General features: G+C 35.3%; 1 protein-coding gene across 1 annotated transcript in view; it reads right to left on the bottom strand.

Moving 5' to 3' along the window:
- The window catches only part of SRPK1 (SRSF protein kinase 1), a 99,934-nt gene that overhangs the window by 46,583 nt on the left and 35,843 nt on the right, over positions 1 to 17,508 (bottom strand). Inside the window, exons 4-7 of the mRNA XM_074236445.1 lie at positions 16,672 to 16,780; positions 15,217 to 15,304; positions 1,757 to 1,844; positions 1,056 to 1,162 (exon numbers count right to left, since the gene is read on the bottom strand). Coding sequence (XP_074092546.1) covers positions 1,056 to 1,162; positions 1,757 to 1,844; positions 15,217 to 15,304; positions 16,672 to 16,780 — 392 coding nt within the window. The remainder of the gene's footprint in view (positions 1 to 1,055; positions 1,163 to 1,756; positions 1,845 to 15,216; positions 15,305 to 16,671; positions 16,781 to 17,508) is intronic.

Below are 17,508 nucleotides of genomic sequence, written 5' to 3'. Positions count from 1 at the left end.
TAAATAAAGATACCTATTTTAAAGAGACAAATTAGAAATCTGACTTCATTTACAATTCTAAAAGCACTGACCTTGCATGTAAATAGTATCAGTTTTGGAGTCAAGAGGCCTAGGCTCTGCTTTGTTGCATATATAATACCTATGTATTTTGGGCAAGTAATCTCACATAAAGAAATCATACCTTTTTTAGTTTGTAAAAATATATGGGGTGGGGCAGCTAGGTGGTGCAGTGAATAGAGCACTGGACTTGGAGTCAGGAGTACCTGGGTTCAAATCTGACCTCAGACACTTAATAATTACCTAAGCCACTTAACCCCACTGCCTTGAAAAAATTTAAAAAAATGTCTATATCTATATATCTATTTGGAGTGTGAGTTAGATTAGATAAGGAGTCCTTAACCCAGTTTTGTGTCATAGACTCCCTTCTAAGAATGTTGCCTACTTTTCATAATCCTTGGAAATACTAAATTAGTGCAAGTAATTACTATCTAAATTCATAGATCCCTTGAAATCTTCTCTCCAAGGAGGTTCATGAAACTTTGAAGAGATTCCCTGGTTCAAATGATCTTTTAACTTCCTTACGCACTCTGAAATGTTATTATCCTAGCATGTATAATCAGCTTTTTTTTAAGGGTTTTCCAAGGCAATGGGGTTAAGTGGCTTGCCCAAGGCCATACAGCTAGGTAATTATTAAGTGTCTGAGGCCGTATTTGAACTCAGGTCCTCTTGACTTCAGGGCTGGTACTCTATCCACTGCATCACCTAGCCATCCCTATAATCAGCTTTTAAAATAAAAATCTGATATCTTGTTTTTTGCATCAACTATATGTTCCAATAGTTCTACTATTTCCCTTTAGAGGGTTATTATTTCTTATAATAAAGAGGGGGAAAAATATAATCTTATATTACATGTTATGTTCATCTCTCACCTTTGCAATGATTTAATTTGTATGATATGATGCAAAAAAATCAACATTTTCATTATAATACACAAACTGATATTGAAAACTGATTAAGAGGAAAATAACCATGACAAAATGCCTAAGAATACATACTTGTTGGATGATTTTTTTGACACATGGAAGTGGAAGTCCCTGATAATTTGACTTGATAATCCACTTGAGCAGGTGATGGCCCAAAACTTCAAATACCATACAGATATCTTGTGAGTTGATTAAGGATATAAAAGAAGAGATATACTGGTACACCAAGAGACAGTAGCACAGAAATGTGGAGGAAAAATAAAAAACATTTTCCTTCTACGCATGTAATAAGTATAATAAATGCCTGATTGGGAGTACATTAACAATTGCAGAAGTGTGGGATATGATGAATGATAAGCAAATATAACTTAAGGGTTCAATTATAACTTTGAAGTTGAAATCATAATCTAATGGGCCTATGTCTTGCCTGTGAACAAACTTCTAAGTTCTATAATTATATTTCAAAGTTCTATAATTATTTTAGCAGCTTGTAAAAGAACCTTTATTTTGCTTAATTTAAAATGCAACAATAGGCAGTTATCCTCTTCAAACTGTACTCTAAAACCAAATTTATCATATGAAAACAGTGTGCAATAGAGAAACAATTTTATTGAAGCTTGGCTTGACAGTATGTTGTACTAATACTGTCTCTCTCTCTCTCTCGCACACACACACACACACACACACACACACACACACACACACACACACACCTCTCTATCTCTATGTATATATGTAAAAATTAATTCCCTCGGAATTTCCTGAAAGGATACGAGTTCCATTCACTCCTGAGATTTTGAAGTCATCCAAAAGTTGAACAACCATCTCTCTATTTGGATCATTGGGATCTGTATTGCGAACCTGTATATATGTATATGGAGGAAAGACAGTATTTAGTCAAAAAAAAAAAAGATAAGCAATGATTATATTGATTGATCTGTATTTGGTTCCTTTTAAGCATTTAATAAGAGATTGACAGCATATATAACCTCTCTGATAGCAGTAATGCTCTGAGCAAGGAATCCTCAAAGAAGCAGAACAAAAATCACTTGAACAGTTTGGAATTATGACTGAGGGCTGTAAAACTGCAAGTTCTTTAACCCAGAATACCAGGATGAGGTCTGTATCTCAGAGATTTAACAAAAAAGGCGGGGGGGGGGGGGGGGGGGGGGGGGGAGAAGGATCTATATGTATGTTTTTTGTGGTGGCAAACAATTGGAAATTGAGGGGATGCCCATCCATTAGGGAATGGCTTAATAAATTGTCATATGTAATTTTGATGGAATACTATTATATTTTAAGAAATAATGAACAGGATACTTCCATAAAGAATTATATGAACTGATACAAAGTGAAGTGAACCAAAATCACTGTACACCATAACAGCAATAATATATGATGATCAACAGTGAATTACTTAGCTACTCTAAGCAATACAAAGATTCAAGACAATTCTGAAGCATTTATGATTGAAAAAAAATCTTATATTAAACTCCAGAGAAAGAACTGATCAAATATGAATGCAGATCAAATATTTTTTACTTTAAGTTTTTTCAGTCTGTGCTTGCTTTCACAACATGACTAATATGAAAATATATTTTGTATGACTACACAAATATAATCTATATCAAATTGCCTTCTCAATGGGAGTGGGGAAAGGAAAGGAAGAACTTGAAACAAGTTTTAAAAATATGCTAAAAATGGACTTTATATTGTAATTGGAAATTAAATAGTTTCTTAAAAAGGAAATTTTCTTTTCTCCCTTTCCTATGACCTCATTTTTTATAACCTATTTATTCATTTAAAAAAACAAAAAAAATATTGTCATATGTACAACAAAATTTAAGAGGATTTATAATAAATTTCAATCTCAAGAAAGTCTATTATATAATAAATATTTCACATTACGTTCAAAATTGTTCACCTTTCTTTGCTACCTTGTATGTTTTCTTCTGTTCTTTCCTATGCACTGTTTATCCCCCCCCCTTACTTCCCTTCCTGCCCCTCCCACAGGACAGCTATATAATTAAGGATGAATTCACTCCCCTCCCATACTTCTATACATATATCTATTCATATATAATTATATGTATAGACACACACACACACATATATAAATACACCTATATGTATAAATACAATGACATACATATTTCAAAGATATATATATTTGGGTTATATCTCTCATCTGAATAACATTTCTGGAAAATAACAACTCCTCCTTACTCCAATACTTACCTTCTTTTCTAAGGACAAGAAAGTTACTAAGACTAAACACCTACCCAATGCAACACTTATTCATAAGAAACTTTCCAGAGATAGTCTAGATAATAGATAGTCTAGTCTTAGACAAATAGCATTTTCATAAACAGAAAACTGGTGAATATATTACCAAGGAGATACTCAATAAATTTAAGTGTATCAATGAATGAGAAAGATAACATGACAATATAAAGGTAAACAAAATTAATACTTGACTAATCTAGTAGTTTGAGAAGAAATGAACATTTAAATGATGGACAAAAGTAGTATCAAATTTATTTAGAATTTCAAAAATCTTTACAAATATAAACAATTAGAATACTAATAATTGAAAGTTTGCCTTAAAAACTAAAAAAGTTACTTTATGAAAAATAAAATTACCCATTTAACTCATGAAATTTATTAGCCTAAGAAGTGAGAAAGGATGAACCCATTTCAAGAAGGGTTTAAGAGATTTTAATGAAAGAGAATTGTATAACAAGGTACACCAAATGAAACTCAGAAATGTTCAGGGGAATGTTGCTAAATCTTTGAAGGTTGCCAAATAAAAGTTTAAACCAGATGTAGCATTGATTTCATCTAATAAACAGCATCTATGTTCTTTATTCTCTTTCTCTTAATCTTATAACTTAATGAAATTCTCTGAAGTTTCATAGTGAATATCTTTTGAGACTGTGTTATTTACCAACATAGTATTTCATAAATTATTTATAGCAACTTTTTTATGAAGGGACAAAGAAATAGAAACTAAGTAGATTCCCATCAACTGGTAAATGGTTGAGTAAATGATAGTATAACAGAATTTTATCATCCTATAATAAATTAAAATGATTTTAAAGAAACCTTGGAAGACTTATATGAACTTATACAGAATGAAATAAGGAGAAAATTTTGTACTCAAACACAACCATTGTAAAAAGGAACCTTTGAAAGACTTAAGAATTTAAATTAGTATAAAATCATAATTCCAGAATATAATATAATGATGCCTACCCTCCTGTCAGAGAAATGATGAAATCAAATACACACATTTTGGACATGGTCAATGTGAGAATTTATTTTATATTGAGAAGGAGAAAAAAAAAAGAAGTGACTGATAACCAGAAAAAAAGTTTAAGAAAATTTTTATAGTTTATAAAAATCAATCATCAAGTTGAGAGTCAATTGTATATCTAGCACTGTTGAATATAAAAAGTAGGTCAAGGCTCCTGCTCAAAAAAAGGCTTATGGACTATTGTGGGATATAAGATAAACATGCATGAAACAATTATCAAACAATTCAAGATTGCAAAATAGTGATATATATTTGAGTTGTTATCTCTTATTTGAATAACATTTTCAGAAAATAACTACTCCTTATTTCGATACTTACCTTCTTCTAAGGACAAGAATGTTCTTTTTTTTTCTTTACAATTACATTAAGAGTTTCCTACCTGCAAAAAATGTTGTAATTGATGGGGAAGGAGAGGTAACATAGCTTAGATAAGACACAAATCTCTGATTTAATAGAACATAGTCTAGTAGGGAAATGATGCATATCTATAAATTACCTTAATACAAAATAAAAGTATGTAACTGCATCAGAGATTCAAAGTGCTATTTGAGTTCCAAAGGGAAAATGGATAGAGACAAAGGAAGGCTTCACATAGACTTCTATAGATGAGGAAAAGGAGGACCTGCTAGATAAAAATAACTGTGAGTAAAGCATAGTGATGCTTTTGTACAGGGAAAGCAATTATTATAATTTAGTTAAATCATACTGGGCGATAGAAGACAATATGAGTATAATATAAGATTGGAGAACTTGAAAAGGTAAAGTAGCTTCAGAGTTTAGGCCCTTGAATGAAAGGCCCAACTTAATTTAGGAGGTATTATATGGAAACATTAAAAGATTTCTGAATGTTGTAAAATGAACAGATGGATATGGAAGATGAATTATTGTAGCAATAGTCAGATTGGAGAAGAACTGTTAGGTAGTTATAAAAATGACCAATCTTGGCTTCAGAAAAATGGTTAGGAAACGTACTACCTTCTTTCATTGTAAGATGGGAGACAATGGGCAGAGGAATGTAACATTCTGTAATGTAACATACTGTCAAATTCCATATTGCATTGATATGCTTTATCGATTTTTCTCTGTTAAAAGGAAAAGACCCACTGGAGTTGGGAATATTTTTTTCAAAAAACGACTTTGATACAAAACCAAAAGGAATCAATAAAACAATGTAAAGTAAGTAACTGGCAGACCCAGAAGCAAGGATAGGAAGGACAGCTGGGAGAAGGAAAGGAAGAAGTTAACAGTGGGGGAAAAAAGGATGAGGAAAGATGGAAAGAGGAGAGAGGAAAAAAGGGGAAGAGGGAGGGAGAAGGAAGGAAAGAAGGATCAAGACTACCATCTCACCTTGACAACATTCTCCAACTCTACTTCTTTTATACTCCAGACTCCGATTAAGAGGCAAACCTACTAATTGGCAAAAATCAACCTGCTCATTCCATCCTCCCTAGCTTCTTCTATTAACATTATCATACCCTCTAATTTTCTTTTTTCTGCTTTTATCTTTTTTCTTTAATTTATTTACACATTACTAAAATACTCTTGTATCATACCCTCTAATTTTCTTTTTTCTGCTTTTATCTTTTTTCTTTAATTTATTTACACATTACTAAAATACTCTTGTTTAAGAGTAAATATAATGCCCTTCCCTGACAAAAATATAAAACCTCATGAGAAAAAAAAGTAAAAGAGAGGGAAAAAAAGATGTGTTTCAGTCTGTGTTCTAATACCATCAGCTGTCTCAGGTAGATCACTTTCTTTATCCTAAGTCCATCATAGCAGTTACTTCCATATTTTTCTATGGTTGCTGTTGCTGATTGTAATTCCCTCCATCCATTCCTCCCCACTACCATCTATTATATTTCCTCTCTCCTTTCACTCTGTCCCCTTTCAAAAATGTGCTGTGGGGCAGCCAAGTGATACAGCAGACACAGTACTGGCCCTAAGGTCAAGAGGCCCCAAGCCCACATCCCAGCCCAGGGACCCAGCAACCACCCAGCCCCTTGGTCCTGAACAGACCACCCAATTCTAGCACCTTACAAAAAAAGAAAAAAAAGAAAATGTGTCTGAGGTCTCTCCAAAACCCCTCCAAAAACCTTTCAATGATGTAAAAAAACAATTCCTGGGGCAGTAAGAACCCACAAAACGATGAGATGAAATAATTTTCGTCCAAGATAACTTAGATGGTCAGCAGGAAAGATCTGTCACATCTGAGTAAGAGTGGAGCACAATCTAGCACAGAATAAGCTCCAGCAGAGTAAAACAAGTCTTGAGAGTCACTGAATCAGCAATGGCAGCAGCCACTTCTGGAGCTCTCAGTCCTCAGACAGTAACAGGGGGAACAGAGATTAGAAAGAGAATAGAGGGTTCTCTTTGATGGGCACTGGAAGCAGGACTATTCCTTTGTCCACACTTGGATATGGGTTACATCTCTGGTGACAATACCAGAGTGTCAAGCATCAGAACACTGGAACTTGCAGCGACAGAAGAAGTGGAATCCTCACAGTTCCAGAAAAAAGTCCTTGGAATCTGGTCCTCACAGACCACAGCACAATCCAGGAGAGTATGGAAATGTACTTCTTAGATATTCGACCTTGAAAGAACTAAAAACTTACAGGTCCCTAGAAATCTCTAGAAACAGCTGTACAAAACCCCAAAAGCTTCAGTGTGCCCTTCACCCTGGAAGCAGAGACCTATTTTAAGGAAGAGTTAAAAGTCAAGAAATAGGCTGGGGAAATGGGTAAACAAACAGAAAAAAATTCTGAACACAGAAAGTTATTAAGTGACAAGGAAGATCAAAACACACTCAGAAGATAGAATCAAAGCTTCTACATTCAAAAACCTCCAGGAAAAATATGAATTGGTCTCAGGCCAAGAAAGTTTGCTTAAAAAGGATTGAGAGGGGTGGAGCCAAGATAGCAAAGTGAAGGCAGGAATCTGAGCTTTCCCCCAATCACTGCAAATGCCTTCAAATATCTTTAAACAATGACTCTAACCAAATTTTAAGAGTGGTGGAACCCTCAGAAAGACTGAGTCAAACAGTTTTCCAACTCAAGACAATTTGGAAGATCTGCAGGAAAACACTGGGGTTGGAAAGGGCCACAGTACTCCAGCCATCTATGGGATGCCTGAGTCCCTGGGGGCATCTAGGTCAGTGGCAGCAGTGGCCCTTTTCAGACCTCTGGGTTCAGGGATTGCCAAGGACAATTTAGAAGGTCAGTGGGAAAACTCTGCTGCAGCATAGTAAGCGTGGAACCCAGTCCAGGGGTTCTTAGGTCTTCATAGCCCCAGGAATGGGAAGCAAACCTGCAGAGCCCTACAGATGCTTCCGGAGTTTTTAGTCCATTGGTGGTAAGAGAGTTGGGGGGGGGGGGGGGGGGGGGGGGCAGAGAAGACTTCTTGTGGTCAGGCCAAGAGAGAAGTTGAGAGTCTCTTATAAGGTCCTAGGAAGAGTATCCCTGAAAACCACTGCAAAAACCATTAGAAGCATGGGACAGTGAGCCTTCCATCCTGGAAGCGGAGCCCCACCTTATTAAAGAGTTAAATCAAGTCATAGGCTGGGCAAATGAGCAAACAACAGAACAAAAAGAATATGACCATAGACAAGTACTTTGGTCTCATGGAGGATCAATTCAGAAGATGATAGTCAAGGCTTCTGTATTCAAAAGTCTCCAAGAAAAAGTATGAATTGGTTTCAGGCTATGGAAGAGATTAAAATAAAAAACTTTAAAAATCAAGTATGGAAGATAGAGGAAAATTGGGGAAAGAGAAATAAAAGTGATCTAAGAAAATCATGAAATAAGAGTCAACTAATTAGTAAAGGAGATACACCAAAAAAAAAAACCACCTAAAGAAAATAACACCTTAAAAACAAAGTAGGTCAAATTTACAAAAAAGTACAAAAGTCAATGAGAATGCCTCAAAAAACAGAATGAAAAATGAAAAAGAGGCCCAGTAATTCAGTGAAGGAAAAAAAAAACTTCTTAAGTAGAATTGGGGGCAGCTAGGTGGTGCAGTGGATAGAGCATTGGCCCTGGAGTCAGGAGTACCTGAGTTCAAATCAGGCCTCAGACACTTAATTACCTAGCTGTGTGACCTTGGCCAAGCCACTTAACCCCATTTGCCTTGCAAAAACTAAGGGGAAAAAAAAAGGAGAACTGGAAGAGGAAGTACAAAAGCTCAGTGAAGAAAATAATTTCTTAAAAATTAGAACTGAACTAAAAAATATTTAGAAACGAACAAATGAAGCTAATGACATTAAAAAAAATCAAGAAACAATCAAACATGGGAAAATAGAAGACAATGTGAAAATATCTCAGTGGAAAAACAATAAATCTGGAAAGTAGATCTTGGACAGAGATTTTTAAAATTATTGGATTTCTGAAAGCCATAAATAATAATGATTAAAAAAGCTTAGTCATCATCTTTCAAGAGATTATTAAAGAAAACTGCCTCAGATATTCTAGAACCAGAGGGTAAAATAGAAATTTAAAGAATCTACTGATTATTTCCTGAAAGAGATCCACAAATGAAAATTCCCAAGAATAGCCAAAATTCCAAAACTTCCAGACTAAGGAAGAAATTTTGGAAGCTGCTGGAAAGAAACCTCAAGTACCATGGAGCTACAGTCAGAATAACAAAGATTTAACACCTTCTACATTAAAGGCTTGGAATATGATATTCTGGAAGGCAAATGGACCAGGAGCACAACTTGTGCAAAAAAACTGAATATAATCCTTCAGGGGCAAAATATGGACATTCATTAAAATAAGACTTTCAGAAAGGGTGAAAATCTCACATGTACAAAAGTATTCATAGCAGCTCTTTTTGTAGTGACAAAGAATGGGAAATTAAGGGGATGCCCATCAATTGGGGAATGGTTGAACAAATTGCGGTATATGTATATGTGATGGAACGCTATTGTTCTATAAGAAATCATGAGGGACAGGATTTCAGACTATGAAAATTTTTTTTGAGGCTTTCTAGTCTCTTAAACATAAAGAAAACGAAATCACATTTATAAAAGAGCCAGATCCTAATTGATAGATGATTTTAAAAAAAAAAACAAGTTTTCAGATGAAGTAATCAAAGCTATCTATAGCCACATGAAAAATGTTATATCTCACTATTAAATAGAAAAATGCAAATTTAAACAATTCTAAGGAACTACCTCATATGTTAGATAAGGTAAAAGAACAGAGAAAGACAAATGTTGGAGGGAATGTGGAAAAATGGAAGTATTAATGCATTGTTGATAGAGTTGTAAACTGATTCAACCATTCTGCAGGAAAATTTGAAACTATGCCTAAGGGATACAAAACCCTGCATACTCTTTGACCTAGGAATACCCACCACATGGCCTGTATCCAAGGAAAAGGACACACACACACACACACACACACACACGTATATGAATGTACATAGCAGTTCTTTTCTAGTGGCAAAAAATGAAATTGGGGGGATGCCCATCAACTGGGGAGTGACTAAACAAATTGCCATAAGTGATTGTATTGAAAAACTATTGTGCTATAAGAAATGATGAGCAGGATGCTCTCAGAAAAACCTGGAAAGACTTAGCAGAACAGATGCAAAGTAAAATGTACCATGTACAAAGGAACAGCAATATTGTAACATGACTAATATGGAGATGTTTACATGACGGTACATGTAAAACCTATATTCAATTTGCTTGCTTTCTCAACTCTGCTGGGAACACAGGACCAGGAGAACCTAAGAACCTGGATTAGCAGGATTAGCCTGATTAGTGGTGGGGCTGGAGCCCTGGAGCCTGAGGGGCCAAGAATCAGACAGGTTTGATCAGCTCCGGGGCTAGAACCTGGTCGACCGTGGGGGCTTGGGTCAACTAGGGAGCAGAGGCATTGGTGTTAGCCTGACCCTTGGGAGCATGCCAACAGGGCTACAGGGAGAGTTCCAGTGCAGGAAAGCTGAAGACATCATACCTAGGCTCCTCTGATCAGGAGGAACTCTAAATCCACACCTCCATTTCAGCTGAAGCCTCTTCCCAGAACAAACACAATTACAGACTACCTCTGTCCCAGGCTAAGCCCTTGGAGCAGAACCACCTCAGCAATCCAGACCAAGGGAGAGGGCCTCAATTTAGGTCACAGACACTCCAGAGAAAGCAACCAGCACCCGCTACTGGCAAGCTGGAGATATTGCACTCAGTGAGTGAAGCAGTGAAGGCAGGAAATCTGAGCTCTCCCCAGATCACTGAAAATGCATTCAAATATCTTTTTTTTTATTTTTATGCAAGGCAATGGGGTTAAGTGGCTTGCCCAAGGCCACACAGCTAGGTAGTTATTAAGTGTCTGAGGCCAGATTTGAACTCAGGTGCTCCTGACTCCAGGGCCGGTGCTCTATCCACTGTGCCACCTAGCTGCCCCCACAAATAACTTTAAACAATGACCAAATTTAAACCAAATTTTAGATTGGTAGAACCCTCAGAAAGACTGAGTGAAACAGTTTTCCAACTCAAAACAATTTGGAAGATCTGCATTAAACACTGGGGTTGGAAAGGGTCACAGAACTCCAGCCATCCATGGGATGCCTGAGTGCCTGGGGGCATAAAGCTCTGTGAACCAGTCCCTCCCCAACTCAAGGTCTTATTAAAATGAAGAAAGGTCAGCAGAAAGGAGGATCCATAGAAAAATTCTTGGAAGGGAAAAGACCCTAACTCAGAGAGACCTAGAACCTCTGAGGAGAATATGATCTGGTCTCCAGCACAGAAAGACTTCCTTGAAGAAATAAGTTAGGAGTTTCAAAATCAATCAGAAAATTTGGGAAAAGAAACCCAAGAGAAGATTAACACCTTGCAACAAGAAAATAAATCAGTGGACAAATACAAAAATGAGAATAATTCTCTCAGATCCTCAACTGGGCAAATGCAAAAAGAAAATAATCCACTCAAAACCTCAAATGGTCAAATGGAAAGTTCTTTCAAAAATAGAATTGACTAAATGGCAAAGGAGTTGCAAAAGGTAAATAAAGAAAACTCTTCTCTAAAAAAAGGAATGGAGTCTGTGGAAACCAATGACTTCATGAGAGAACAAGAACCTGTTAAACAAAAAACCAAAAAACAGAAAAATTTAAGAAAATGTAAAATACTTCATCAGCAAAACCAATGACCTCAAAAAAAGATAGAGAAGTAACACCTTGAGAATTATAGGTCTTCCTGAAAACATTGAAGAGGAAAAAAGCCTAGACTTAACATTACAGGATTGAGTGATGGAAAATTGCTCTGATATCATGGAACCAGAGGGCAAAATAGTTATTGAAAGAATACATCGGTGCAGCTAGGTGGCACAGTGGATAGAGCACCGGCCTTGGAGTCAGGAGCACCTGGGTTCAAATCTCACCTCAGACACTTAATAACTACCTAGCTGTGTGGCCTTGGGCAAGCCACTTAACCCCATTGTCTTGGAAGAAAAAAATCTTAAAAAAAAAAACATCATTCCCCTCTAGAAAGAGATGCTAAAATGAAAACACCAAGGAATGTTATGGCCAAATTCCAGAACTATCAGACAAAAGAGAAAATCCTGGAAGCCACCAGAAAGAAACAATTTAGATACCAAAGAGCCACAGTTAAGGATTACGCAGGACTGGCTGCATCAGCATTAAGGGACTGAAGGGCCTGAAATGAGATATTCCAAAGAGCAAGGGAACTTGGAATGCAGCCAAGAATCTACTATCCAGCAAAGCTGAGCCTTCTCTTTCAGGGGAAAAGATGGACATTTAACGAAATGGAAGACTTTTAATAATTCCTGATGAAAAAATCAGAGCTAAATGGAAAATTCGGACATCAAACAGGAGGTTCAAGAGATACATGAAAAGGTTAAAAAAAAGGGGGGGGTAAAAAAAACTGCTATCCAATAAGATGAAACTGGCTATATCCTAGCATGGGAAAAAAAGAGTCTCATAACTCTTAAGAATTGTAACTCTATCAGAGAGAATATACTTAGCCAGAAATGATGGACACTCATGACTTATCCATGAGACTGATACCCAATGGGATGAAACTGACTATATTCCTACTTGGGAGAAAGGCTCTAATAACTCTCAAGAACTGAAACTCTATTAGAGAGAATATATTTACTTACAGAATATACTTACATACAGAAGTGATGGATACTCAGTATTTTCTATGACTCAGAATGATTTAAAAACACCTTCTCCTTAAAAAAAGGGACGGAAGGAGACAGGAGAATGGAGGGAACTGAATGGGGTAAATCTCATTACACTAAGAGGTACAAAAAACCTATGGTAATAGAAGGGAAGAAGGGAGGAGATGAGAAACACCTGAATCTTCCTCTCATCAGACTTGGCTTAAAGTTAACTTACACACACACACACACACACACACGTAACTTAAAGATTTATACTGTAGGTTACAAGTTTAAATAAACACAGATATTAAAAAGTATACTCTATACATAGAGGATTGTTTGTACAAATGCTAGAAGAAGCTGGAAATAGGAAGAAGACATAACATGACTGGGAAGTAGTAATTTGGCTGAAATGTAAAGGAAGATAAAGGAAGATCATACAATGGAGACTATGCTTTTCCAAGTCAATGTTAGGATGAGATATATTCTGATGGGATTTACCTGAAGAGTTAAATTACAAATAAATTTAGAAATAAAATTTTATACTCTTTCAGGATTTTATATTAAGTTCCTTAGATGACAAAATGGGTACAGGATTTAGACATAAAGGGTGAAGTTACTACAGATCAATTAACAGATGAAGAAATACTATCAGGTGCCTAGGTAGCACAGTGGATAGAACACAGGAGGACCCAGATTCAAAACCAGCCTCAGACACTTAATTACCTAGCTGTATGACCTTGAGCAAGTCACTTAACCCCACAGCCTTTCAACCCCAATAAATTAATTAAAAAAAAAGAAATACTCTGTCAGATATATAGAAAAGGGAAACCTTTGTAACCAAACAAGAGTACATTATAAAATGCAAAATAGATACTTTTGACTATATCAAAGTAAACCATTTTTGCACTAATAAAACCAAGGCTGCCAACATTAAAAGGAAAACAGAAAGATGGGAAACAATTTTCACAAACAGGGGTCTAATAATGTTCTCATTTCTAAAATATAGAGAACTGAATTTATAAGGTTACAAGACCAACTGATAAATGATCAAAGGATATGAACAGGTAGTTTTCAAATGAAGAAATTAAAACGATATATAATCATATGAAAAAAATGCTCCAAATCATTACAGATTAAAGAAATTCAAATTAAAACAACTATGAGGTACCATATCTCACATCTATCAGATTGGCTAAGATGACAGGAAGGGACACCCAGTCAATGTTGGAGAGACTATGGAAGGATTAGGACATTAATACACTGTTGCTAGAGTTGGGACCTAATCCAACCATTCTGGAGAACAATACAGAACTATGACCAAAGGGTAATAAAACTGATCCTACCTTATCCAACAATACCACTACTAGACCTATACTCAGAAGAAATCATAAAAAATGGGTAAAGTCCTATAGTGTTCCAAGATATTTGTAGCAGCTCTTTCTTAAGTGGCAAAGAATTGAAAATTAAGGGGATGCCCATCAGTTGAGGAATGGTTGAACTTATGATATATAAATGTTATGAAGTACTATTGTTCTATAAGAATGGGTTGGACTCTAAAAAACCATGGTGACAATTATATGAACTGATGATGAGCGAAGGAAGCAGCAAGAGAACATTGGTACAGATTAACAATAACATTGTGAGCTTATCAACAAGGTCTCCTCTCAGCAGTTCAGAGAGCTAGGACAACCCCAGGAAACCTGTTACAGACAATGCCATCCACATCCAGACAGGAAATTCCATCCCCCAAACAAAAAAAAAAAACAACACAGAATCTGAATGAATACTTTAAAATTTTTCTCCAATGTTTTTCTTCCCTATCTGATATTTTTTTCTTTTCCCTTAGTCAAACACAATTCCTTATACACAAAATACGTATGAAAACACGCTAAAACAAATGAACATGTATAATGTTCACTAGATTATTAATTTTCTTAACATATAATTGAAAAAATAAAATAGGAGAAGTATCAAATGTTAGCAATCTCTTTAATCATGATATCCAAGGAAAATTTTTGTGGTTGAAGTATTAAAATCTCAATATATAGTATATATTTATATACCTCAAGAAAAACAAAGACAGAAAGGTTCCATATATACCAAAATACACATTAGCACTACTTTCTGTAGAAGTGAAGAGCTACAAATACACACACACACACACACACACAAATATTTATAAAATATATCAATTAGGAAAAGACTAAACAGACTGGAGTACCAAAAAAGTAATCCAAATATCATTCTTTAAAAAATAAGGAATTCAAAAGCATGAGAAGAATAATAAGACTTGTAAAATAAAGAATCAGGAAAATATTCAATCTTTCAACAAATTAAGTGAAAACAATATAAAGAAAACAAATGCAGTGATAATAACTAAGATTGTCATCCAAAAAGAAAAAAAGCCCCCCTCTGTCCTTTCTTCCTTTGCAGAAAAATATGAAATACTACATATACATAAACTGTCAGAACTGGGCTTATGTATGGCTTAGTTTTCCTGAACTATTTTTCTTTCTTTTTCTTTGTTACAAAGAAAGGTTCTTTAGGGAGTGACAAAGAGAAATATATATATGGAAATTATGTAGAAATAAAAACGAGAAATGTCCATAAAAATGTACTTTTTAAAAAGTAGAGAGCCAAGAAACAAATCATATTATTTTTCATGTGAATATATTTAACATTCAGATAATTTTTTTTTCTTTGACTCCTATACCCAAGTTGAGAACTAAACATGTAAAATGGTACATTTAGGCAAATCCCATTAACATACACTGACAGACTCAATACTCACTGATTTGAGTAGTCTGATTTCATCCAGTGCTGTTTCAGTGTAATGTTCAGCACTTTTCACTACTTTCATTGCTACAAATTTCTTCCCCCTATGGAAGAGACAGAGCCAATTAATCCTAAAATGGGACAAAACCATGTTAGAATTGGTAGAAGGAAAATAGAAGATCGCCATAAATAATGATCTGGCTTTCTCTCTGTAATCAAAGACTTCCTATCTAAGGTAACCTACTATCTACCCTGGATATATGTCAGATTTTATTTACACCTCACCCTCAGGGCTTTGTTTTTCCTTCAGATTTTTTCCAAATATTGACTTCCACAGTCTTTTGTTTCCCTTCACCCTAAACATAGCTATAATAAAAAGAGGTGAACTAAGCAGGCAGAAACTCTGATACTTTCCTTACCCACGTGTAAACACAAAGATGAAGTTAATAATACCAATGTATTTGACAAAAATATATCATGGAACAATAAAAGTCTTATCACATAACTTATTTCTATGGTTAAAATTGGGACATCCTGAGGGCTGTCCATTTAATAGTTTGGGTTTTTTTTAGGTTTTTGCAAGGCAATGGGGTTAAGTGGGCTTGCCCAAGGCCACACAGCTAGGTAATTATTAAGTGTCTGAGGTTGGATTTGAACTCAGGCACTCCTGACTCCAGGGCCAATGCTCTATCCACTGCACCACCTAGCTGCCCCATTTAATAGTTTTTAAAATATCCTTTAAAAAATAACCCCAAATGGGCACTAGGTGGCTCAGTGGATAGAGAAATGGCCCTATAGTCAGGAGAACCTGAGTATAAATCCGGCCTCAGACACTTAATAATTACTTAGCTGTGTGACCTTGGGCAAATCACTTAACCTCACTGCATTGCAAAAGGTTAAAAAAAAATATTGAAAATTACAAACCCTAAAACAAAAACACCACAAGTAACTTCATAAAAAGAGGAGGCCGGGTTTGCTCATTGATAATCTGAATATCTTTGTACTGATTTTGGAATCTGTTTAGCACTATCAGTACTTTTTACAAGGAAACAGTTAAACTTGTATAGCAATTTTAGCTAGAGAAAAATTGAAATTATAAAAGGAAATAGTAAAACATAACATTTTCATTTTTTCTACTCTTGTTTTTGATACCTGGAAAAATAAAAAAGTAATCAGCCTCAAATTAGAAGACCCTGAGGGAAAGCATTTTGTATTAATTTACATGCCAAATTACACATTTCATGCTTTCAAGGATGTTAAAATACTTTATGGCTCTTTTTTTAAAATTACCTCTTGTTTTTGAGATTACTATAATTCCATTTTATGGAAAGACAAGCAATGGCTAAGTTATTTGCCTAAAGGCATAAAGTTCATCAGAGGTAGATGTTAAAAGTGAGAACCCAGTGTTTTGTCCAGAATAAAAAACAACAACAAAATCAAGACAATGTCTGAACTGATTCCTAAAACTTACTGAATATCCCATGATAGCCATACTGTTGAAAAATGTCCCCAACCCAGCTTTCGAATTACATGGTATCTGCCATTGAATAGGTCTCCAATTTTCACGAGATGATAACCTCCTGGAAGAAACAAGGGTGGGGAACAAGTCAATCTCCTTCCAGTTTACAGATTTAAATTCAAAAAGTTTCAAACACTCATTCTTTTTAATACTTAGAAAAAAGGAATTTAGACCTATTCCCTCCCTCCCATTTAGCTATGTATTTTCAGAAGATAAGCTTCATTAAGATGATATAATAGAAAACCTTCTTCAAAGTAACTCTATAATATACAAACACTTAGAGGAAATCCTTGGCAAGCTACTGGTTAGATAATACTGGTAAGAAACATATGATAATAATAAATACTCTAAAGGCCAGATCAATGGCCTATCTAGTCCACGAATAATTTATGAGAGAATATGATAGTTGTCCTCAAACTAAAGTCATCCACAAATTTGTTTGATAGATATCTAGTCAAAGGATAAGTATTGTTTTCTTACATTGTAAATGGTACTGTGAATTAGCCCAACCGATTCTGACAATACCACCCCAAAACTATTTGGCAATTAGCATACCACTCCAAAACTGTGATTGCTCTATGACCCATGAATGCAAATATTTATATTGAGTTTTTGTCTTCCTAGGGGGTGGAAGTGAGGGAAGGGCATGTTTGGGGATAGGGAGAAGTAGGGAGAGAAGTCAAAACTGAAAATCAAATAAAACTGAATTAAAAAATAAAGGATGTATCTCAGAAACTCAATAGCCCCTTACTGATTTAAACCTATCCTAAAGTTCTATGCTGGCATCTA

This window comes from Macrotis lagotis, chromosome 5 (genome assembly GCF_037893015.1).
Source record: "Macrotis lagotis isolate mMagLag1 chromosome 5, bilby.v1.9.chrom.fasta, whole genome shotgun sequence".
In the NCBI taxonomy this organism is placed as follows: Eukaryota; Metazoa; Chordata; class Mammalia; order Peramelemorphia; family Peramelidae; genus Macrotis; species Macrotis lagotis.
The sequence above is the reverse complement of the archived record's forward strand: the minus strand, read 5'-3'. Positions and strand labels throughout refer to the sequence as shown.